The sequence below is a fragment of the Sylvia atricapilla genome, chromosome 3, assembly GCF_009819655.1.
Source record: "Sylvia atricapilla isolate bSylAtr1 chromosome 3, bSylAtr1.pri, whole genome shotgun sequence".
Classification (NCBI taxonomy): Eukaryota; Metazoa; Chordata; class Aves; order Passeriformes; family Sylviidae; genus Sylvia; species Sylvia atricapilla.
The window spans coordinates 97,241,280-97,266,414 of NC_089142.1; the positions used below are offsets into that span (position 1 = coordinate 97,241,280).

Below are 25,135 nucleotides of genomic sequence, written 5' to 3' on the forward strand. Positions count from 1 at the left end.
AATGAATCAGACACCATCAGCAGACTGTTCCTTGGGGTGGCTGTTTGGGCAGGAGGGTTTCATGCAGGTGCTGCCACTTCATGGGCTTCTCTGTGGCCTGGTGAGTGAATTCACTGCTTCTGTCAGCAGGTCTGGGTGCTAACTGGGGGCAGGGGCTCTCTGTAGCTGAGCACAAGTCACAAAGCAGTGTCCTTAAACCCCTGATGTCTGTTGTGTCTCCCTGATGTGGGAGTCGGTGGATTTGTTAGGAACCTACATTCCTTAAAGGTCATGCACAGAAAAGATGCCAAAGGCCCCCAGTCATCCTGTGTTCTGGGAGGTGTTGGAAAGGCAGCTGCGTTTGCCAGCTGAGAGTGCCCTACCTTGGCTCCTGCTTCGTGTTTTGTTCCTGTAAGGCCTCACCACTTCACCACAAAGACGTAAAATCTTATTCATCAGCATGTTGTAAGCCTGGCTTTGGCAGAGTTGCTTCCATGGCAAGACTGATTTTTGACATTGCTACTGAGTTTCTGTACAGTCAGCCTGGACTTGCAGGTTTCTTGGCTATTTGACGTTGTGCTGATCAACAAAGGGTGAGGGTGGTCAAGCATCCCAGTAAGGATGGATATCCTCTCCATTCTCCTGCCCAGTCACCAGGTGACACGTTGGAGCATGATGGTTAATACCTTCACGTAGCCCTGAGAATATTTTTTATAGTGTTCAGAGGCTGGGCAGTGATACACTATCAGTGACAGGGCAGGTATGTCTTTGTGTTTGCAGTGCACACGCAAATGCAATGTCTCACCTTCTTGCGGGTTTGTAACGTCACTGCAGGAGTTCTATTCACTGTTCCTGCAAAGCCTGCTCCTCTGCAGCTTCCAGTGATGGAAAGGGAGCTCCTCTTAAAAACAGTTGGTTCCACAGTGGGGTTTTGTTAGTACTTTTAAATGGTGCTATGGCTTCAGTGGGAATTTGTAAACAATGCTGAGTGTAATGTCACATCTCTGCATTATTTACCTTTTTTCTCTGTTTCTTTCCGCCCTTCTTCCCAGGACAGTCCTCTTAAGGTCTCTGTTTGTTTCTTGTTTCCTGAGACAGACATAAGGTGGTTCATGCATGTGTATTTGGAGAGGAACAGTAAATTTCTGTTTCAATGTCACAATTGTGTGTGCAGGTTCAGTTCTCAGGATCAAGGCCTGTAGCCTGAACTTCTCTGGTGTTGGGAGAGCAGCAGATAAATCTGATTCCTCTGTGATTGTTTATGAGATGAATAGTTTGCCAGCAATGGTAGTTTTTCTCTGAATTGTTGTAGAATCCTTTGCTCAAGCAGAGGACTAATCTTTCAAGATGCCCAGCCCCCTCCTGTTCTGAATGTAAATATTTGCTTGCTAAATCCTTCTGACTTAAAAGTTTTGCCTCAGTTGTGTTCTCTTCTGCCTACTTGTAGTTGCTCTGCCTTTGGTTAGTTGTTTACAGGAAAAGATGCTGAATCCTGATTTCTCCAAGAGTTCAGTGCTTGTGTAAGTGGTGTTTTGCCATTGCACAGCGTTCTAGAGGAGCTGCTGCCCCTTAAAATGAACTGGATTAAACCACATTGGGAGCCTCGGAGCACTGAGATGGCTCTCCAGGGGTCCCTTCTGTGACCCGTGTTTCCATGAGGCAGTGGCCACTCCTAGACCTGGATGTTTCACTGTTGGCAGCCAGAGGATGGGCTGGTGTATGACAGAGGCAGAGCACTTTGCTCTTGGGTTTGTGCAGCCTGTCACCACACCAAAAGAACTAAAGTATTACTTCTAAAACCTTCACTAGGGTGTGCCTGGGGCAGGACAGCCTGACAGTCTGAATGCAGGAGCATGTTTCTTTGTGTGTTGAAGAATGCAGCGCCTGCACTGACTGCTGTGTGCTTTCCCTTGGCAGATGATGCCTTCATCAACCCCCATCTCCAGAGGATTTTTGAGCGTGTACGTCAGAGTGCTGACTTCATGCCAATAAAGCAGATGATGGTGAGAAATATTCCTAAATGCTTGTCAGAGAAAGAGACAATGGACAGAAAAAATGTCACCTGTGACATGCTCTAGTAATGAGGTGGATGAGGATTTTAAAGAATATTTCCATGTTACATATTTTCAGTTGTGGGTAGCGTGTGATTCCTTCTCTCAATTATGTGCTGCCTTTTCTCCCCCCCAAAAAAATGGAAGAAGGGAAAAAAATGTGTGAGGTTTTCATGTTCTAAGATTAATGTTGATGGAGCAGGATGCTGCGTACAAATATGGTTATAGGGTCTTGTTGAGTGTAGCCTCTTCTTGTGTTTCCTCTTTCTTGTGCATCTTAAGCTGGTGTCTCGATATGTCTACATCCCATTTTAGAAACAGACTCACAAGCCTTTGTCTGCTGGAAAATTAACAGCAGCTTTGTCCTTACCATTTTGGTTAACGTGCCATCGAGAAGACCCAGAATGAAGTGAATTAAGTTTGCTTTCCCCAGTGTACATGTTCTCTGTAAATTCCCATGTAAAGGGTGATGCAAAAGGAACTGCCAGCACTACTTGTCTTCTGAAAGACACTAAGCAGAGTTAGAACTTAAATGTGGCAGTCTGGCAGGGTAGCAAAAAAGATGTGAAAGCAGGCTGTGATATTTCATTGTCAATATTGCCTTAAAGAGAGTCATGCCTGGATTGCTTCTGTTCAGCTTGGCAGCATGAAGAAAGAGGAGAAATAGTCAACTCATTTTCCAGAAGATAGCAAGTGGCGCCTAAAAGGAGATGTTTGTATTGCCAAGGCAGTGGTGTTTGTGTTCAAGATTAGGGCAGAGCCCCACAGAGATCCAATCAACACCTGTGCAGTGCTGGGGCAGCATTGCTGGCTGGGCCACTTCTTGCCTTGGTGTGCAATGACAAGGCACAGAGGATGATCTAGAAAGCAGGTTATAGGTACTCAGAACTCAGTCACCTTAGAGGAACATGATTTCCAAGGCTAGAAGTCTTAAATTTTTGCTTCTCATACTCTGATCCTTTTTGTTTATTTGTAGAAAACTCTGAACAATGATCTCGGCCCCCACTGGAGGGATAAACTGGAGTCCTTTGAAGAACGCCCCTTTGCTGCTGCTTCAATTGGTCAGGTTCATCTGGCACGCTTGAAAAATGGGAAGGAAGTTGCCATGAAAATCCAGGTGGGCTTTACAGACCAGCCATGTTATGTTTGTGCTTACAGAAAGGATGGGGAGCTACGTGTGTACTGCTAGACAAGCAAGAAACATTTTAATTCAAGTGAAGATACCATCTCTTACCTAGTGCAAGCTGAGTGGAAAAGACAGGAAAGGTTTTGCAGCTTGAGCCAGTCCAGATAAGCAGGACATATCCCACAGATATTTCACTGCAGTATGGGATAATGGTGCTGAAGGACTGCTTGTACTTTTAGGGCTGTATGGGAGGGTCCTACCTGCTCCATAGGTCAGTCCCCTTTCTGGGATGTGCACAAGCCCCAGACCCCTTTCTGAGAGTCAGCAACCTCAGGTGGCTGTTTCCAACAAAACTAAGTTCTAGCTAAAGCTCTTTGTACAGCATGGTTTATAATCCCAAGGAGTGAGGTCCCTTGCTGACTGAGCAGTATCCCAGGCAAAAGTGATCAGGTCATTGGTGGGTTTTTTGTAAGATGGGGAGACTTTAGAAATAGTATCAGTGGGTGCTGATGTCTTCTCAAGCTGTTTGTGTCCCAAGTACTCTCTGAAGTCGGGCCAAGGTAACAGCAGCAGAAACTCAGCCCTCTGGCATTAGCACACCTTCTCCTCAGCAGTGCAGGCTCCTTCCCTTCTTGACAGACGAGGTGAGAACAGGAGGAGGTGCCTCTGCCAGGGCTGAGCTGGGGCCTCACCATTTGCCCTACTGCTGGGAATGACACACTGGGGCTTCCAGGGGTGTGGGCTTTCAGCTGTGGGAGGGAAATGACTGACTGCTGTGGCTGCTGTGAGATTGGTGTGTCTGAGAACCCATCATATGTTGAAAGAATTCCCATCAGAGAATCTGAACAAGCCATTCTGATTGCAAGGAGCTGCATCTTAGCCTTTCTGTCTGTCCCCTGGTTTAGATGCTGGGCTTTGAATAAGCTTTTAGAGAAGGGATGCGTGGCTCAGGAATGCCCTGGCTTGTTGCCAGGCTGTAGGTGGATATGATGTGGGGGCAGTGGATGCTGAGCCAGGTGTTTTTATCATGTCCTGTTGTCTAATCTCCACACTGCCCTCTCCCATTCTGTCGCACAGTATCCTGGAGTTGCCCAGAGCATCAACAGTGATGTCAACAACCTGATGGCTGTCCTGAGCATGAGCAATATTCTCCCTGAAGGTAAAAAGACAGAGTCCCTGGCAGGCCCTGTGTTCCCACTGGTGCAGGTTGAGTTCTGCCAACCCCTTTCAAGCAGCGCATTTCTTGTATCCCCCTGAAGACTGGGGAAAGGGATTTAAGGGTACTGAGTCTGCCCAGGAGCAGATTTCCTGCAGAAAGCAGGAGAGGGAATAGATGTGGGCAGAGGGTGCAGGGCCAGCTTGGGGAGCCATCCTCTGTTCCCCTGTTCTGCTGCAGAGCTGCTGCTGCCTTTGCCTGTTCCCAGCCCTTGGTGGGGTGGGAAGTGCACTGGTGTTTATTTCTGGCCAGGTGGATGCAGACATCCACCAAAGTAACCTGCACTTGTCTCTGTGTGCTGTCTTTAGAGACAGACCCACAGGGATTATTAGCAAAGTATAAAGTGCCTGGGATTACTCACTTTTGATGGCTTTCTAGGCTTGGAGTGTGGGCAGTGTTCAGGTGAGGTAGTCTTGCTTTGTCCCATTATTTTCTGGTACATTAGGCAGAACTCAGTTCTTCTCCTTGTTTCCTTGTAGCCCTCCATGCCTACCATTGTATGCCCTTCCCAGATGTTCTCTATTCTTTCCAATCAGAGTTGTGGAGAACTGTCAGACTTAGAACTTGCTCAGTGTCCCAGCACATGGATAAGTCCCTTTTCCCACACGGGAATGCAGGACTTATTACTCCTTTTTCCAAATACCTACCTGCAGCAGCTGTAAATATTAGTGGGACTGTACAAAAAGTGGGACTGCTGCTCTAAAATCAGGCTGGGTGCTGACAGAACCTGGGACTGTTCTCTCTGGTGGCTGGGCAGGGCCCTGCAGAGGTTGCTGCAGCCCCAGCTGTGTCTGGTCCGAGAAGTAGATTGGGTTTCCAACTTCAAGGCTGAGAAGACTGGGCTTGGCATCTCCGGCGCTGGCTACGTGCTGCTGCTGCAGTGTGCTGTATTAGTCATGCTGACTGTTCTACCTGGCAGTGCCTGCTGCCACGTGGAGGCACATACTGTTTGGAGCCTGTTTTTGCTGCGTTTGCCCCGTGTTTGGGTGCTTGTCTTTGGTGTGTGTCCTGCACAGCCATGCCAACAGCAGGAATGGACAGCTTGGGCTGTGGGGTGGGAGCTGTGAGAGGACAGAGCTCTGCTGCGTAGAGCAGTGGTGTGGATGTACCTTGACTTAGGAGCACTTGTGTAGCCTGGGCCTGGGATTACTGCTCAACCTGCATCTAGCTGGAAATGCACCTTGGCTCTCTGGGGACTCCTGTACTCCTCAGCTCAAGCCTTGGCTGGATAGCAGGCTGCTCCTCAGCTGCAGCTCTGGAAAGCTTAGCCTGAGGAGTTCTTCTTTCTAAGCCTGCTCTCTCCTGTGCTGTTTGACTTTCAGGTTTGTTCCCAGAGCACTTGATTGAAGTTGTGAGCAGAGAGCTGGCCCTAGAGTGTGACTACCTGAGAGAAGCTGCCTGTGCAAGGAAATTCCAGTATGTTCCCATCATTGCCTTCAGCCTCTTCTCTTGTGTGTGTGAGAGGCAGGAGAGGTTGCTTAACTTCAGGGATGGTGGGGAGCTGACTGCCGTGCCCTGCCATGTGGCACAGGGGGAGGGTGTGTGCTTGTGGCTTGAGCTGTCCCCCAGAATCACCACCTTGTCTCAGCTGGGCATGGCTTCAGTCAGCTGAAACGTGATCACCTATCCTCCCTCCTCCCGTGCAAGTCTGTCTCTTCTGCCACTCGTGAAGGTGCTGCAGTAACTCCTGCAGTGCTCTTCTGTGTGCTCTTATCTCAGCCTGTTGTTAACTTCTCCTTTCCTTCAGCCCAGAAAGTTTACAGTTCAGATCTCTTAAAGCAGTTACCATCACCAGTACTGCCTTCTCCCTTGGCTTGTCATAGCATCCAGATTATTTTTACAAGGTGGTTGGATGCTCTTCCCGTCCTGCTGCAGAACTGCCCCTGTGGCACCGCTCCCCTTGGCAGAGTAATTCTTCCACGTGTGTAGTCTGGCCCTGGAGCCAAGTGGGGTGAGGAAAATAGCCCAGTGCCCCTTGATGCACCTGCCTGGAGCCGCCTTAGTATCACTGCTCTGGCAGGAGATGTGATCTCAGGAGCTGGCAGAAGCTGTAAGTCACTGGCAGGGTTTCTGCTGACTTATTCCCTACTGTAACTGCTGAGGAAAGCACCCAGCCAGGGTGTGGGGACAGGCTGGGGAAGGGCTGTGTGAGGTGTTGCTGATGGGTCCATGTGCTCTCAGGGCTCTTAAAACATTTTCCTCTCCTTTCTCCATCCCTAGGGATCTGCTGAAAGACCACCCCTTTTTCTATGTCCCAAGAGTAATAGATGAGCTGTGCAGCAAGCATGTGCTGACCACAGAGCTGGTGTCTGGCTTTCCCTTGGATCAAGCTGAAGGGCTGAGCCAGGAGATTCGCAATGAGGTAAACTGGGGAGTTTGTGCTTCTTGCTCTTGCTCAGAGCGCTGTGCTCAGCCTGCCTGTGACTGCCAGACTGGGGCATGCCTTGTGGCACAGCAAACCCTGAGCAGGGCTGGAGTCAGGGACTGGCTGGAGCCTTTAGGGAAGGTGGCAGTGACACTGGTACCTCTCCTGGCTTGTTTGGCCCTTGCAGGCCCCAGCATTCAGCACAGAGGGGTTGGAGGGGGCAAATGGCAAGGGCAGCTGAAGGGGAGGCAGCCTTGCTGTGTGATGCCATTGCTGATGACCTTAAGTTCGGGAGGGACTGTCAGCAAGGGAAAAGGGGTCTTATGCAGCTGCTCTCCTGGGCAGGATTGCAGAATCATCCCAGTGCAAGCAGTTGGGTGTCATTCCTGCAGGCCTGACCTGTGCTGCACAGGGGCTGCTGGAAAAATACCTGTCAGTAAACAAGACTAGGGATGTGGGGATAGGTAGGCGTTGGTGCTGAATATAGCCAGGGATTGGAGTGCTGTGGTGGGACAAGCAGCTGTTCTTGTAGCAGAAATAACTGTCCTGGTATTTGGATGTGTGTATTTCTTGGTGTGAGCTGTCAGCTGTTAGCAGGTCACTGGGGAAGAGAGCAGAGTCTGTTCCTCTGGATAAAGAGATCTCAGTGTCACATTAGATTTGAAGCTGTGCCAGAGCTGGCTGCCTACTCTTAGGGACTGTCCCCAGCAGTGAGCTGCTCTATCACCAGGACTCATTTTAAGAGGCTGTGAGCTGGGGTGCAGGAGCAGCCCTCCTTTCCTATAAGCAACTGGCCTGGCTGACCCTCTGCCTTCTGACCCAAATGGCAGTGTCCTGTAGCAGGGCTGGGCTTGCAGAGGGTGCTCTCCTCCTTCCACCTTGGATGTGATGTTTCACTCAGCTTTGCAGAAGCTGGACGGGGGCAGAGCGAGGCTGGCAGTTGTGCTGAACAAGCTCCAGCTTAGCAATTCTCACAGAAAAGCTCTGCTGGAGTATGTAGTTCAGCAGGGGGTTATTCAGGGACTGCTACTTTTGCTTCTCTGTGCCTGTTGGTCCTGAGCTGTGGCTCTGCTGCTCCTCCCTCCAGCCGGGTCAGTGCTGAGCCCACAGGAGTGCATGGTGGGTCTCTGTCATGCAAAATTCCCATTCTTGCAGCCACCCAGTGTGCAGTCAATGCTGGGAAGTTAAAAGGCAGGATCAGAATGCAGTTGGACGAGCACTGGAACTTCTGTGCCATCTGCTAAGGACATCCCATGGCAGGTGTGGGCTGGGAGTTGCCGAGAGGTGCTCCTTCAGCTCTGCAGCATAGAGCAGATGGTTCCTGCTGGTGTGGTGATGCGTTCCCTGTTTGCTGATGCCTGCTCCAAGTTACAGGTGTGAGCAGGGCTTGCTGCCCTACTCCTGACGTGTTTCTTGTCTCCTTGTTCTGGCAGATCTGTCACAACATCCTGGTGCTGTGTCTGCGGGAGCTGTTCGAGTTCCGGTACATGCAGACTGACCCCAACTGGTCCAACTTCTTCTATGACCCACAGCTGCACAAGGTAAGCCTGGCAGCCACTGTTCTGCCTGTACAAACATTGCTTTTCACCAGCTTTTGATTATTGCCCACTCCCAGAGTTTAATGAGCCCTTACTTACTGAGACGCCTCAGACTCCTGTCCTTGAGGCATGGGCAGACAGCACAGGGAAACCTCCCTTTGCTCATGCTCTGTAGGAAAGCAGAGCTGCTGTAACCCTGGCCCTTGATCAGTCACAGCTACTTCCTTAGCCTCAGGATCTGTTTGGAAGGTGGTCAGTGGGAAGCTGCAGCTGGCAGTGCTCTACCAGGACACACCTGAGCCCAGGACTCTTCAGTTAAATGCTCTTTTGCTGTGCTGAAGAGTAGCAATTCCTGCTCATTGGTTTGGCTGCTTGTTTGTGCCCTGTAGGGCAGATGGAATTGCTTTTTATTCCTGAGGTCTGTGCTCCAAAGTGCTGGGAAAAGGTTCAGTGCTGCTCTGTCCCTGTACATGCAGCCTGAGCCTGAGCAGTGGAGCTGTCAGCAGAGCAGGTGTGGCAGTGTGGGCACTGGGCACGGGCTATTCCTCCTCAGCCCTGTACTGGTGCAGCTGTTGGGGCTGCAGACTGGGAATAAAGAGGTCAGGGGCAGTTGGGATGCAGAGGAGAGCTGGGAAAGACAGCCTGAAGAAATCAGGAGCTTTCTTAAGATCAGGTTCTACCAGAATGGGTGACTCTCTAACACAGACAGCTTTGTCCATTTCCAGGTGGCCCTGCTGGACTTCGGAGCTACACGAGGGTTTGATGAGAAGTTCACAGATGTCTACATAGAGGTGAGGACTTGCACTGTGTCCTAGAGAGCTGCACTTAATTTTGCAAATACTCTTATCCCATAGCTGTTATCTCTTTGTACTGGAATACCTTTTGGGTGTGGAGGGAAGCAGGGCTGGAGGCAAGAGAGTGATCTCTGTTCCTGTTTCATTTCTTGCCGTGGCTCTTTGCACATGTGCTGCAGGCTGCCGGCTCTCTAAGTTGTGGTGTGCACAAAAGTGCACTGCAGTGATGTTTGCTGTGGGGCTTGGACAACAGGGTCTATCAGAGCACTCACAGTTCTGTGATTTTTATATGAGGATATGCAGGAGTTGCTTGCTCCCCATCTCTTCCTGAGATTCCTAGCTTTTCCACAGATCAGTTGAGGTGGAGTCAAATGTGCTTCCTGTGTGGTCACCATGTTCTGCACGTGGAAACTGAGCTGCCAGGGCCAGCAGCTGCCACCTAAAGCTGTTCACAGTCAGCTCTGCTGGTTCTTTGGGGGAGGGGCTGACTATCTGTGAAGCTTTTTTTTCTGTCCCTTACATTCTCTGAGCCATGTGTAGCCCTGTTGGGAAGAGCTGGATCTTTTAGCCTGTAGCTCTTAACCTGCCCAACATGCAGGCCCCTGAAGAGAGGGCAGAGGCAAGGGAGTGAGCAGGTGCGTGGTGCTGACGTGTGCTCCTGTGGCCTGTGCAGCAGTCCTGTGCTCAAAACGTTGTTCAGTCGTCTCTCGGCTCTCCTGACAGTATTCCTTCTACTCAGGTAATCAAAGCAGCTGCTGACATGGACAGAGAGAGAGTACTGAAGAAGTCCATTGAAATGAAATTCCTCACTGGCTATGAAATCAAGGTATGGAGCAGAAGGGTCTGATTTTGTGTTGGCCACAGAAAAGGTGGTTGCAGGTCTGTGAACTTCCCCAGATTTCTTCATGTGGTAAAAGTGTCAGTCCAAAAGCCCTTTTGATAAGCATGAGGAAGGAGGGTAAAAAAGGTTTTGGCTTTTGTTCTCACTTTAGGGAGCAGGAAATGAGGATACAGCTAGCCCCAAAACCACTGTCCTTCTTTCTCTCCCCCTGCAAGACCTTGCAGGTGATGACAATTCCTGAAGTTTCATGACAATTCCTGAAGTTTCAGATGGTCTTCTGGAAGGTCTAGTTGCTCAAAACTGTGTGAACTAAATGTATGTCAGTCTTGCTGAGGGCTGGAGGTTCTTTGTCATAGACAGGGCTGTTTCTCCTGAGCTGCTGCTATTTGCACTAGCATTTCTTTTCCTCCTTGGTGGTTGTCATGGCTAGTGGTGTTACTTACTTCTCTTTCCTTTTGGGCAGGAAATGGAAGATGCCCATTTAAATGCTGTCCTCATCCTGGGAGAGGCTTTTGCGTCTGAGGAGCCTTTTGATTTTGGCAACCAAAGCACCACTGAAAAGATCCATGGTTTAATCCCAGTCATGCTGAAGCATCGGCTCATCCCCCCGCCAGAGGAGACCTACTCTCTTCATCGGAAGATGGGTGGCTCTTTCCTGATCTGCACCAAACTGAAGGCCAAAATTCCCTGCAAAAACATGTTCCAAGAGGCATATAGCAAATACTGGAGCAGTAGGGGCAAGAAGCCAGAGGAGTAGTAAGCATGAACTTGTCTTGTTCTGAGGGCCCAGTTCAGCTGAGCCTTGCAGAGCGCGTTCCAAGCCTCCCCTGCGTTGCTCCCCAGCTCTCCATCCTCTTGAGATGCAGCAGCCCCGTGCCCTGGAAGCCAAGTGTGCATTCCACGAGGACAAAGCTGCTCTTTCCTGCTGTGTCTGTCCTACCTCGACTGCCAGCACAGCCCGCAGCTTGCAGGGAACTGAGTGCTTCTGTGCTGCTTCAAGGCACCAGCTGACTACCTTGAATGCATTTGTAACGTTGTGATGGTGGCTGCGTATTGAGAGGGTTTTATAACAAGTAGGGGAAGGAGGATGAGAGCAGAATTTAATATTGAAACCTGTTTGTAATTGTCCACAAATTGTTTTTTAAAAACCTTCCCTCTTTCAAGCTGAGGTGGAATTCAAGTAGTTTTAATACTGTGAATTTATAGATTGAAATACCAAGGTGTTCCCTACCACAGACACATCCAGCACCTCCCCCACGTTTTTGTAAGTCAAGTGGTGGCAGTCTGAGAGCCCTCCTGGATTCTACTGACATTGATTTAATGCAAGGGGCGTGTGTGTAAGTAGAAGTTTTATGCTTTCTGCCTCTTTTTGGCTTGCAAGCTAAACATAGGAAATATTTTAAAAGTCCAAAAATTGAGTTCCAGTCTTTTAAACACACACACATACACACTTTCACAACCCATCTCAGTTCTGGGAGTCAAACGTAATCAGCAGAGCTATGTCTGAGCACAAATAGTGGGATTCTGCACTGTCTGGTAGGTCTCAGCTTTCCTGAGGGCAGGTTAGATAAGCTACAACTCTGACACCGACTGCTTGCTGCACTCCTGACTAAGACCCTCCCGTGTGTGTCTCCCTGTAAGGCAGAACTTGCAGCAAGGCAGACAAATGTCCTGCCTCTGGTGAGCAGCTCCAGCTGAAATGTCACACAGTTCAAACCAGACGCACAGTTTTCGAGCTAGGAAATTGACTTTTGTAGGTTTTTGTACAAAGCCTGTACCTGTACGACTTCCTGATGTCAATAAACAAATGCTTGTGCGGTGGGTCTGCTGCCTGTGGCTGTGTCATCATCTGGTGTGGGAATAGAGACACTCAAGTGACCAGTGTTCCTCTTCTGGGGGATAAGCAGCAGTCCCCAGGTCTCCTCTTGTTGCAGTTGTTTGCTCAAGGAATTGCTACTACCCTTGCCATCCACCTGTGGCGTGTTCATGCGCTCATCCTTGCAGCTGTGGCACTGGTGCTAACTGTGACACATTTACTAGGAGCCAGCACATCAGCCTGAACACCTGCCATGAAAATCCCTGGTCCTTTACTTGCTTTTAAACCTTTGTTTTGATCACTCTGTTAGCTGTCTCCTGAACGCAAGGCTCTTTGCCTTTCCTCCACTTGTGAAGGAGAGAGAGGCTGTTGGGGTTAAGGCTTACTTGGAGCTTCTAAGGCAGGTGTCCTCATGTGGCCAGGTATTTCCCAGCAGGCTCAGCTGGTGCTGCTCGGTGACCAGAGCCCAGGAATGCCCAGGTGGTCTGCTCTTGTGCTTCAGCGTGTGTGAAATCCTGACACTTCAGAGGGAAAGAACAGGTAAGTGAATAAATGGTCTCAGGAGGGACCTCTGAGAAATAGGAAAACACGTTATGGTATTACCTTTATTCCAAAGACATAAACATATAAGCCACTTCATTTAAGACTTTGTTGAACGAGATGCAGCGCAGTTTAAATCAAAATAGTGGTGAGATTATTCTTAAGAATTTGAAAAGAGTTAACTCTGCTGTTCAGTGAAGTAGTAGTTTTGCATCAAGCAGTTTGTCACTGTACAAAGTCTCAGTAACTTTCCTTGTTTTGAGTTCTAAGACTCACTGTTTAGTTTTCCTCCTTTGGATCTAGACCTTGCAGCTGTAAAAACAGTGGAATTGTTTGAGCTGTTAAATGCTTATGTTAAAGGGAATTAGATTAGGTGAGCTTCATTTTCTGAAACTGAAGATTCAAGGCCAGCATGTTCAGAGAACTTGCAAAGATGGCAGAGTAAGCTGAAACATTACAGTTCACTTTTCCAGTAAGTACTTGTTCATGTGAGCCCAGAGCTTGTGTATACCATGCTGGGGCAAGAGTGTTCAGCTCCTGGCAAACATTCCCCTTCCTGAGAGTGTTTAGGAATGACATCCAGCTGAACAGTTTGTTTTGCGTTTGCATGAGGGCAGCAGCTTACAGAAGCTGAGATGTTGCTTTATTAGGAGAGCTAATTAGAGCTTTCAATCCCTAGTTCTCCTGGCCTTTTGTGTATGCTCTGAAAGCATTAATAATGGCTGTAGCTTTGTCTGGAGAGATTTGTGACAGGAGGAATTGTATGTCAGAGGAATGGCCAGGTAGAAAACGTGAGCTAGAAACTGGCTTCAAGTCAGAGACGTTGTGACATTGTGCAGTGAGCAGGAAAGCTTGATCAGTGCCAGCCACTGCATTTCCTTGAACTGCACTTGCAGAGTTGAGGATGTGACTGTTTCTATGCTGCAGGAAGCTTCTAGGGTCTAGAAAAACCTCTTGTGAAAACATTCTTTGCACAGGGCAAACTGCAGATTAAAGCTGCCTCTTTAATGACAGTGATTTTCCATTCTAAAGGATCAAGATTCAGGCTACCTCTGGTAGCAGTGATTTTCCTACCTTCTTTCTTTAGTCAGCCTGGCTGCTGCATCAAAACACAAAATGAAGGCTGAGGAGCTGAACAGGAAGTGAACATGCAGTTCAGTTTCTGCTTTTCTGACACCACAAGGCCCATTTCCAAGACCTTCACAGCTGTGATGTGCAAGTAGACCCCTGGGAAATCAGAAATCACTGATTGAAAAGCCAGAGCACAGGCACCAGGGTCTGTCCCAGAGGTACAGCAGCTGCCTCAATGGGATGAGCCATGGGAATAAATCCACATGAACTGGAGTGAAGGGCTGAGAAAGTAAACATTTTGGCTGAAGGAAAGAACAGGAGTCAGGCAGCCTAAGGCCTTGGTAGAGGTGAGACTCATGTTCCTGGAGGGGATTGCTGGTAGGCTTTGGCAATGGAAGAATGCCCAGGCTTGCACTGCTGGCAGTGGGGGATGAGTTAAAGCCCAGTCCTGTATTCCTGCTGCAGGGGGAGTGACTAAAGCAGGTACCAAAGCCAGGACTTAGCCCAGAATCACAGAGGTTGGAAGAGATCTCCAAGACCATCAAACCCAACCCTGAGCCCAGCGCCGCCTTGCTCACCATTAAACCATATCCTTAAGTGCCATATCCACACAGCCTTTGAACACTTCAGGGATGCTTCCCTGGGCAGCCTGTTCCCATATTTCACACGCGTTCCTGTGAACAAAGTTTTACTAATACCTCATCTAAACGGCCCCAGGCCCAATGAGGCCATTTCCAACATTACATCAAGAGGGGAATGAATGGAGGATGTACCAACACTCTCTGGTACAGGGAAAATTCCAGGCTGACTTGTGCCTGATGGGTGGATGACAGGAAAGGGTCATGGCACATGCCAAACTTCACAGGTATTCCAAGATCTACTTAAAAGTGCACAAAGGTCAGTGTGATGGTGGTAGCTCAGAACTAACAATCCAGCCTCTAACACTAGGACAACTGAAACATTTGATGTGTAACGACAAATGAAGGAGGAACACTAAAAACACTGGCTACAACTATATAACCACGCATTTCTTAGGTCATCACAGCATAGCTGACCTAAGAAAAAGATCAGGAAAACTGTAGTTCCATATAGCAAAGTATCCAGTGACTTTGACTTTGTATTTTCAAAAGATCTGGTTCTTTTTTCCAAAAGCTGTTAAAGGGATTTTCTCACATACTCCTTTTCTTCCCACTGTGCACTTGTGCAGATGTGCTAGAACCAGCGTGTTGTATCTCCAAGAACACCATCATTCCTCTTTCCATTTACTCCTCAAAGCTTACTGTGGAGAGGTGGGAAAAAAAGACAGAACATCTGCACTTCTAACAGTTCCCTGTTTTATTGCAGTACATCAAAGTAGGTTAATATTAAGTGTGTTACCAACATAAAATATTGGCGGTAAGTCATTTTTACATTGTTGACTGTTCCACCTTAAATATTTCTGTGCAAAAGAATCTACATCATTGTTCTGTAGCAGAGAATCTCTTACAATGTCCCCTACAACGTTGAGGGCATTAAACAAAAGAGTGAGAAGAGGCAAAAAGCAGAATCTTTCCCCCACACGCACACTTGTCAGCTTTTATACTCTAGAACAAAAAAGTGATTACATCTATGCCATGCAAAACTGTACAATAATATTACAATGAAAAACCTAAAAAACATATTTTAAAAATAAATGATATGAAACTGTCATACATAAAAAGGCAGGTATAGCAACACTGGTTTGTTTGTGGATTTCTTCCCTGTAGATGTGACTGTCTGAAATGGAGAATGGAAACAGGTTGTACTGAGCTGCGGCTGGAATGAGAGGAGTTGGAATTCAGACTGAAAAGCCTGCAGCAGAGCAGCTTCTGGAGGTGTTTATTGAATAAACTGTGAACAGCAAGTGCACAGAAGGATGTACTTTGTGTTAGTGCAGAAAAGTTGTCCCATTTCCTCCATGGAATGGACTTGTATTAACAAAAGAATCCACAGCAGGAATTGCTATGTGCCACTTTGATTCTCAGACTAAGGCTCAGGAGCTGTGGGTACTTGCACTGCAATAAGTTTTACCCTTAATGCATTCATTTAAAATTAAACAGCATTCATAAAATGGAAAAGAAACCCTTTTTCCATCCAAAAGCATGTTTGTCTTGTCATTCAGGGTCTGGCCATGCAATACAACACAGGGCCAGAATCTGTTTCCGTGTTAATAATCCAACTGTTCTGTTTGGAAAGGCTAACACACTGTGAACCAGTTAGGTGCAATTAAACTACATTTCTATAACTTATGCTTTGGACTTTTATGGTATGGCAAGACCCTTAACTTCCCTCTGCCATATACCTGAGAATAACACACCTGGGTTGTAACTTATCAGAATCAAATCAAAGAGAGAACATTCCTGACTCAGTTTTGAAACTCAATTTAAATGGGCAAAATGCACATTCATAAGAAGCCACAGCAATTAATGGAGGGGAAAAGAAACAACTACTTCACCACAGTCTCAGGAATGTTTTTTTTTTGATACCACCAGCTGTCTTCTACAGGCCAAAGGCAAGAGAGAAGAGAGTACTGTAACCCTGCTTTTGGGTTTATGAAATGTGGGAGGAAGCCACATACCTGTGTGTGCACATGTGCAGGGGAAAACTATTTACCAAATCTATTCCATCCTATAACCTGGAATCCTTAGTAGCTGCCTGAATCTGTTCAGATCCTTGTTGCCATCGAAAGAGAGGAAAAAAAAGGAAAAACCCCAACAACTCATCTGTTCAAGCACTGTCAAAAATGCAAACAAACACCTTCAGTCTCAGCCAAAAGGAAAAATAAAAACCAGCTAGATACACATCCTGTGTACAGAGAACATGTGCCACAGTCAGGAATTCAGGGGGAGATTTTAAGCTCCCAGAATAAAATGCAGCCCTCGACCTGTGAAGTTGAAGCAGTGCTACAGTGCAAAGGAGCAAACGTCAAACCTCAGGAGACAACTGCCTTGGAGATACCAGTCAAGAGTCTTACAGTTCAAATGACCAAGTTACTTTTCCTAGCCCAATCAAGCTTTAGAAAGCTCAGCTGCAGTATGCATACCAACAAAAAGAGATGAGCGTGGTTTTGAATTGAGCCTGTAACCAAATGGTCCCCAAATATATAAATCTATTTAAGCCCTAGGACAATTTTTCTCTTTTCAAATAAGTGATGTGGTCATTTGCTTTTCAACTGAGAGAACAGTTGCTGTTTCTCTTCTGAACAGACACGTATAAAAATGCAGAGGACCAAACTAATGATGAAATAAATCCTAGAGAAGACTGCTGAGGCTTGGACATTGTAGTGTACAGAGTGAGCCTGTGGAGCTCTCGTCCTCTGAGCTTAGTGTTTTAACACAGCTGAGCTATGCTCTGCCTGAAAATGTCAGGGGTTGGTATCAATAGATTGCAGGCACTGGAATGGAGTAAACATAGGGGTTTACTCAATTTCATCGTTTGCTGTGTGGTGGCTCTTTGGGTTCCATTTTCAGATAGAGCTTTAGCACAACTGTGGGGAAAAAAAGTCCATGGAAAACGATCCTGTGACCCTCTCTCAGGGGGACTACCATGCAGGCTGCTGTGTCTTTAATGACTTCTGTTTAAATGCCTTCTCTCAACATCAAAATAAGATTATTATTTAAATACAACATACAGTAAATACAAAACTAGTCTGCAAAGGCCTTGAAAAGTGTGTGGACATGCTTCACCAAAACAAGGGAATGGTGGGGAAAAAGCAGTGGCTATACTTGAAGCAATATGCAGCCTTTAAAAAGAAGCTGATGTGGAATTTCAATAATGCCAATAACGCCCTGCCTATCTGTCCCTCAGAAATACACAAACTTTTCTGGGAGGAATTACTTTCAGATGCTTTGCTGTTTGCTAAAGCTTTTAATTTCAAATGCCAGGCTTGCCTAAGTAGGAGGTGTGAAGTGAAAACAAACAACATGACCAGCTTGCTACTCTGAAATACCCAAATAGGAGAAAGACAGGCTTTTGATATGATAGTTTCTACAATAATTTCTTGAATTCCTGTCCCAAAATAACACTGAATGAGCTTAAATTTGGATAAGCCTCTTGATTCAGAGTGAAAGAGAAATCTTACCTAGGAGACCCAGCATGATTAAATGGATTAGACGATCTGTGTCTTGTTCCCTATGTCACATTTAGATCATACCTGGAAATTACTGTACATGGTTTGAACTTACCTACAACTGCTATTAGGAAAGACAGAAACTGCAAAACTACAAACACCTCTGTGTGGGTGAAGCTCTACATAACTGTTGACTGCAAGAATACAGAATGGTTTTAATGAGAGCCATAACAAGTTTCTGAAACCCACAAACCCCAATATTCTAAATACAAAAAGCCCTTATGTGTTTGAGTATGTCATAGTATGAAGTCAGCAACAATACTACTGGGAAGAGAGGATCATCCCAAATGAAAAGCACAATCTGCTTTGCTAACTAAAGAGAAGAGACATCTTCCTCTTACCATACATCTGTGTATCAGTTTTTCATTTATTCTGTCGACTGGGTGACCACTTCAGCTTTTTATTTTTTTTTTCCAACTTCAGCGGGCTCTGCCTTCCGCTGCAATACTTCCTGCCCTCCAACCTGCCCTGCTTTTGGAACCAAACAGCACATGAGCACATAGAAACAACTGCAAATTGCACAAACACACAGCACAGGTAGGGGGCAGAAGAAAACCAACTTTGCCAGTGCAGCAGTTGGGGGTCACCAGGCATCTTTGATTACCACAGTGTGAACAGTGTGAGGTCAGTCTTCAAGGTTCTTTGTTGCTACAGTGACAGCAAAGCCAGCCAGGGCCAGCTTTGAGCTAAGGGCACTCGTTTGGCTTATGTGTGTTAGCAACCAGTATCTGGTAATGACAGTAAGAGTTTTGCTGCTTAGGGGTGGTCAAGGAGATGTGGAAGACTGCTCCCTTCTGAGTTAAACCTGCTCACAGGCTGACCCAGGGAAACAATCCTGCTGAATGCAGCTGCACTGAACTCCCTTGCTGCCTGAAGGACCTCTCCTGTAGCTGCTGCAAGGCTCCAGCTCACAGGTGGCACACACGGAACCCAGGGCAGCTGCCGGGCTGACCAGTGCCCGTGGCTGTCGGGACAGGGCCTCGCTGCCAATTGTTGTCACTTTTGGAAAGGATGGGGACTATGAGGAAAGTAGGAATTACAGCTTCAGTTCTGCTACAGCCAGAAGGAGAGAAGTGTTGTGAGAGCACTGCAGGGGCTGTCCTGGCAGTGCAGCGAGCGCTGCGCACACGGAATCTCTGTCCTGTGGGAGGTTTTAGCCAGGCCTCCGAGTCTGTAAATCACCGAGCATGAAAACAGGGACAACACAAATCTTAAATTAAAGGCTCTCTTAAATAAGCATCCATCTTCTGCTGCATACACAATGCTTTTTTTCTTTGAATATATACATACGTATTTTACTCTAACATCTGCGTATTTATTTAAACTCTGTACTGTAGTAAAATATGCATCATTTTAATTAATAAGGATTTGCTGGCGACAATCAGATTGACATTCAAACGTGGTGGCTGAAAGCTTTTATGTGCCTCTGACATACTGATCATTCCCCATGGGGGGGAAGGGGTCTCTGTGCTACTTTTGTACAGTACAATGAGCTATTGTATGAAAACAAAATCCCTCTGAATTTTCTCTTGTTGATACTGGTCTGGTCTACTTACGCTACCTTTTGGAAAGTGGAAGGGGAGTGGGATAAATATGTCTTTAAAAATGAAGCAGCTGTAACCACAAAAATGAAACCAATACTAATACAAATCTACAGCATCTGATATTTACCAACACCTTAGCTTTGCTCATTCTCTGCTGTCATATCTGGGGAGGTGAGGCAATGCCGAACGGTGCTGAAGGCAGCCAGCTTTTACCTTCCTCTGTACCCCACTCCCCGATCCTTTTCAGACAGGGAATGGGGAGGGTTAGGAGGATGGAGGTGAGAACTGGAGCAAGTGAAGGGGACAGCCATGGGGACAGCAAGCTGATGTGATGCCAAATCTGAATGCTGAAGCAGTTCATGAGTCCCAACTCACGTGGTCAGAGCTCTCCAGGGAGAGGCTCTTGGTCTTGTGAGGAGAAACTGGGCTGGGAGGGCTGCTGAGGTTGGAGCTGTTCGATGCTGTCGAGTGTCTCGGAGAGTCAGAGTCCTGCAGCCCAGAGACACACAAGAACACCAGTAAGTAACAGGATAGCAAGTTTGGGGGTGACTGAGAGTGTCCCAGCAACAGTGGCTGGATTCAAAGGCCTCTGCAGATTTTAAATGTGTCCGAAAATACTGAGCGATCTTTTTTGCTTACAATTTCCAAGGAGACCTGAGATTAAGTGGTCAGGTCACTCTGCTTTCAGCAGGCGTAAGTGACACTGACATAAGGACACAGCACCAGTGGGATTCTGGCAGCCTGTGTGTGCTGTCAAGAGCTGCTTGGCTAGCAGAGTGTGCAGCTTCAGGCTGCCTGTGAAGCTACAACAGCTCCTGCCTTTTCACAGATTATGATCGAGATGCTCTTGCACTAAAATGAGAAATCTTTGTGGCTTCATCACAGCTCCCTCTTCTATGTCAGCCCTGGGGTATCAATTCAAACATCCTATCGAGTTACTTGGATCTTCCAGAGTACAGCAGAATGCAACTCTGAGCCTGAATCTGGGCTTAAGGCTGCCTTTCAGCTTCCACTGTCAGGATATATTCAGTACCATGAAAAGCCTTATATCATCTTTCATTTTCACACTCCTTGGTAAGGAAATGGGTTGGGGAAGTTTTTCAGGCCAGCTTCAGACTGAACCCTCCCATGTAAAACATTCCTGGCTGGAGGGACTGAGTTTAGCACTGGGCAGGATTTCAGTCCTATCATAATGATAGTCTCCACTGCACAGAATAGAAATTATTAAATCCAGTTGCTGCTCTAAATGAAATTATAGTTCTTAAATTACCTCCTTAACTTCTGAGTACAAAGTGTCTCCTGTGAAATGGTTGCTAAGATAGCTTATGAATCTTTGCACAGAAAGGTCAAAAGGAACATCAGCACTTCAAGCTGTTATATGTCACTATCAAGCTGTTACTCTACTGGGCCAGTCAGTATTTGGGGGAGCTTCATTACCCACACATCTCCAGGTAAGGAATGCAGAGATTTTCTGCATCTTAAATACCAGGACCAGAGTTGACACTTTGACCAAAATAGCGTGAAATACAGGAAATCCTTCTCTCCACTGTCAACGACTCCCCAACTTGCAGTCAGCCCCACGACAGGACTGAACTGCCTCATCTTTCTCAACACCCTTAAGGTTTCTCCTCCTCCTGCAGTCACTCACCTCTCGCTCGTAGTCCCTTGTGGGTGCATCGCTGCCTTGCTCCAGGCCCCCGGAGGACAGGGACCCATCTGAGGGCGATGCCATGGGCTGGCGCTTTGCTCCGTAGCTCCCTCCCGAGAATTCCCTCCGCAAAGCGCTGCCGTTCTGTGCAGACGATCCTACAACACAGGATTCAAACTCTGTTTCAGACCCCACTCAACACACCAGGAACTCGGTTAGCTGTTTCTCTGGCTAATTCTACTCTCCTGCAGCGTGTCCCAAGGTCCCTAGCTCATGGCTTGCAGGCTGTGTGAGCTTTTCTCTTGTCCGCTGTTCTTGTGGTTTATCCAGTCCCTCCCTTGGCATGTCAGTGTAAGAACCCTTTACACAGTCACTGTGCTCCCGACAAAGGTGGCAGTTGTAGAAACAGCAGCGGTGGTTACCTAATTCCAGGAGCCTCTTTCAATGCCACTCTTCCGTTCCAGCAGCCAGTTCTCCACTGTTTTATCTTCTCAGTGGTGGCAAGAGAGGCATCAAGTGCTACACAAAGCTCAGCAACAAAATTAATAACCATGGAGCTTGTGAACAACTTGTCACTGATTTAAAACACCTGAGCAGGAGCAAAGCAGCCCTAGGGCTAAGAATGTAATTTGAATTCTAACATCAACTTTAAAAAACTGACAAATTACAAATGTGGGATTCTCAAAAGCACTACCTGCTTATTCATGTGCTCCTTTGAAAGCAAGACTAAAAGACTCTGCTGGCACTGGGCACCAACGCAGCCAACCATCGCTTTGGAAAATCCTTATTCAGCATGGAGAGAAGGAACTGCAGGCAGCCCTTCCCCTGAGACCCCTGTGCCCAGCCCCCAAAGCAACACAGCTGTTTGCTTACGTGCTGCTAACCCGCTGCTTGCGCTCATGGATCGTCCTGGCTCCGTGCGGGATTTTGTGATTGACGGGATGCTGACGGAGCCGCTGAACACCGTCCGGCTCTCCTGGGGCCGAAGGTTCTGAAATGCACACACACACGACACGTTCACTTATCCACTGCTGGCTCGACCTTGCAATTCTGCCTTGTAGGGCCCCAAAACATATTAAATCCCCGACCTTACCACAGCTGAGTATCTGGGCAGCAAGTCAGCAAAAATTGCAAAATAATATTCTGCAGTTTAGTGCAGAGACTGGCAGCACACGCACCGCGGCAGTGAAGTGCTGAATTACATGGACATATGCAGGCAACTGAAAGAATACATGGAATAATTCCAGAATTTCCCTGAAAGAATGCTTTGCAAGCCTAATTAAGCTGCTGTAGATATATTTAAGTTACACTGCATAACGCCTTCTTTCTGAACACAAGCTTCCAAGAATCTCATTACAATTTCTCTTTGATGCCATTGTTTGTGTCATGATTGTGTAAGTTAATACAGTGTCCAGGTTAATCCCTAATGCTTGCAGAGTTATGAATAGATAGTGGATCGATCTGCATAGCAATTACTTATGAAATTCCAAAGGTGTTAACAGCATCCCTCCAAACCTACACTAGTTGAGCCAAAGTGAGAAGCAGCCTCCTGCTTCCAGCCTGCACAAAGAGGAGGATCAGAGCACTGTTTTTCTACATATTTTGATTATTGCTCCTATTTTGAATCCTGAGAGTTCTGGTGTGATTTTCTAAATTAATCAGTTACTGGACTGAAGTGGTCCTTTACCAAGGACATAAACCACAATTTCCTTACTTGGATATGGCAGTTCCTCAAACGTATACTGTCTTTAAAAGAAGGTGTAAGAGTATTTTGAAGCGAGTTCTGGGAGATTTTATTTCTGCTTCTGTTAACCTACAGCTGACTTTAGGGGAAAAGACTTCTCAGATTATTTAGCCCCTCTGTGTATGAGTTGATGAGTTGGTTTCCTAGCCCAGAGGGATGTGCCCATGTGTGTGATTTCAGCTCTGGCTGAACATGAGGCCTCGTCCTGCTCATCCGCAGGGTGTGATTTGCACTATTAAGTCAATACCATTACCTGGAATTAGGTTCAGGGAACCTTCATAGATGCACAATGTGGAAGAACTGCAGGTAGCTCTAAGAATTGCTTCCTTTACCCTTTACAGCTGACCCCCTCTGCAATAACTGTTAGTTTCTTCCTATTTATATTTAATTATTTCCCTATCCTCACACTGAAATGAAATGAATATATAAAACAATAGTTGCAATTGCAGTGCTTCTTTAAACTAGCGTGTTATGAAAATTGCAAACCAGAACAAAGATTCTACCCCCACAAGGATATTCTCAGAGAACCTTGGTACTACTCATGTCTCTATCTGTATTTTAAAATGGGTAATTAAACTGAGGCTTTGCAAGGAACAGATTTTATACAGGTCAGACTTCATCAGATAAATTTTACCAACCTGCTGCCAAATCCAGTCTTACAATAATCCTCGGAATCATTGCTCTGACAGACCACTTTGATCTTACAGTAAACCCTTGGCTTTTCATTCTCCCAGGGTGCCAGAAATGGCTGGTTTTTATGTGCAGCAAATAAGAATTAAAATCTCTCATCTGTTCCCAGATTTCTCACAAACACCAGCAAAAGAGAATTAGAAACCTTACCAATGAAAAAGCCCTTTTTACTTCTCCCTTCTTCCACTGCTGCACCATGAGGATTTATACCTAAAGGCTTGAAACAGTCTCTTAAATTATTTGTGGGATTATATTGCTGTCTCTTGCTTAGCTTCCCCCTTCTTTTTTCTGTTTTTAAATGTGAATAACCAACCTACTTTGTAGTACCAAACACTGAGCTCCTGCTTTTTCCCCATGCAGTAAACTGAGATGCAGAGTTTGAGCATCCTGGCTGTACCTAACCCATGGAGGCTTGCTCCCCTGACAATACACAAAGGAACTGAGGGATGAGTTACTGCTGTGTTTTGAGAGAGAAAGGAAAGCCAAGTGCAGCACCACGTGTGCACTGGGGTTAGTACACTGGGGTTGCAAGGCTGGTATAAACCTGCAGTGGCTCATTTTGCAAAGAACACAATTATGTTTAATGATAAGGTGATTAACCTCCTTCACAGTGACTGAGCAGACAACATACAGGCATCAGGGGAAGGAGGGAACGGGTGGGTGCACAAAAAGAGACTCTGTTTTAACAGGGTGTTTTAAAGATGATTATTTTTTGTGACCTCAGTTCGCAACGTCCATGTAATTCCTTGTAGAAAGTCTCTCCACAAAGCAAATCTTTCATCATTCCTTGTTCTAAAAATAAAATAAGCACATGCCAGGGATGCTGGCATTTTGGACCAAACCTCCTGGAAGTGGTGTGCACATGATGCAGGAAGGGGATTCAAAGGAAAATAAAGGCGGTTATTATTAGCGGTAGTTACAAAGCAGCACAATGCAGCAAGTTAAAAAACACAGAAAACAAAAGGAAACCTGAGCTTGCTTTACTTAGAGAGACAAAAACCCCTCATTTCGAGCAACAATTCAAATCCTAGCAGGAAAATTCATCCCCACTGCTGGACCAAATGGAGAAAGATGAAAGAAGTGGGGCCAAAAGCAGCAGCAGAGAAGCTGCTGCTGAACAAGGTGAATCACTGTGAAATAGGGTGAGAGGCCCAGATTAGTCCAGTGCATCCCATTCCAGATGGAAAGTGGAGCTGTGGGTTCTGTAGGTGCAATCACTGCCAGTGTTACAGAGCTTCTGCTCCTGCCCCAGCTGCTCCCTGGGCACCTTCTCCAGCACTGGGACAAGGGACAGGGTCTGACTGGACAGGTACAGCACCCACAGAAACTGTTCTGCCTCTGTTCCTCTGTCCATTGTGCTGCTTGTTCTTATTTTGGGGTTTGTTTTGTTTTAAAGTAGTGCTCTGTCCATAACACCATAAAACTCAGCTTTCAACTCTTCCATGAAATAATATGACAGACACTAAAAGCCTACTTTGACAGGTCATTTTTCAACTCTCCTATGGATTCCATGCTGTCCTGGTTCCAATATCCAAATCCTACCTGGGACCATGGCACTCTTCTTACACTTAAATCTCCAAACACAAAGGGAGGATGGACAGACATGAAACCAAACTCACAGCCTGGCTTTCCACAGAGCTTCCAGCATCTCTACCCTCAAGCCACAAAGCAGACACTTTCCCTCTCACAAGACTAAACCTCTAGTGCTCTGAGGAGCTAACAGGGCAGGATCTCAATGCTCCAGGCTGCCCACTTCACTTTTTTTCCCCTTCAATTTATGCTAGGAGGCTGCAGCATTAGGATGAAGGATGCTCCTAAAGAAAAAAATTGAGAGTTATTTTCTGAAGCCTTAGGGGTCATTCTCTACTGATCCCAGGGAGACTACTCACATGAGAAAGGGAAGGTAGAGGGAGGGTCACAATCCAGTGATACATCGCTGCACATTAAACACAGACAATTTTATAGTACAGTTGGATTAAAATAATCCTGTTAAAACCAGAACTGAAATACAGCTTCAGTGACCCT

The 25,135-nt window shown here is 46.7% G+C and overlaps 2 protein-coding genes across 9 annotated transcripts in view; one reads left to right on the forward strand and one right to left on the reverse strand.

Moving 5' to 3' along the window:
• The window catches only part of COQ8A (coenzyme Q8A), a 42,022-nt gene extending 30,289 nt beyond the window's left edge, over nt 1-11,733 (forward strand). For all 3 annotated transcript variants that reach the window (XM_066316301.1, XM_066316303.1, XM_066316302.1), the window contains exons 7-15: nt 1,897-1,982; nt 3,007-3,147; nt 4,234-4,315; nt 5,695-5,788; nt 6,593-6,734; nt 8,171-8,278; nt 9,001-9,066; nt 9,809-9,895; nt 10,374-11,733. In XM_066316301.1, coding sequence (XP_066172398.1) covers nt 1,897-1,982; nt 3,007-3,147; nt 4,234-4,315; nt 5,695-5,788; nt 6,593-6,734; nt 8,171-8,278; nt 9,001-9,066; nt 9,809-9,895; nt 10,374-10,667 — 1,100 coding nt within the window. In that variant the 3' untranslated portion in view covers nt 10,668-11,733. The remainder of the gene's footprint in view (nt 1-1,896; nt 1,983-3,006; nt 3,148-4,233; nt 4,316-5,694; nt 5,789-6,592; nt 6,735-8,170; nt 8,279-9,000; nt 9,067-9,808; nt 9,896-10,373) is intronic.
• A 584-nt stretch (nt 11,734-12,317) lies between these two features.
• The window catches only part of CDC42BPA (CDC42 binding protein kinase alpha), a 186,436-nt gene continuing 173,618 nt past the window's right edge, over nt 12,318-25,135 (reverse strand). For 5 of the 6 annotated variants that reach the window (XM_066316311.1, XM_066316309.1, XM_066316306.1 and 2 more), the window contains 3 exons: nt 21,550-21,667; nt 20,677-20,834; nt 14,655-19,517 (listed from right to left, as the gene is read on the reverse strand). In XM_066316311.1, the coding sequence (XP_066172408.1) occupies nt 19,386-19,517; nt 20,677-20,834; nt 21,550-21,667 (408 nt within the window). In that variant the 3' untranslated portion in view covers nt 14,655-19,385. Of the gene's footprint in view, nt 12,579-14,654; nt 19,518-20,676; nt 20,835-21,549; nt 21,668-25,135 lie in introns of those variants that run through there. The other variant, XM_066316304.1, reaches the window with a different exon arrangement.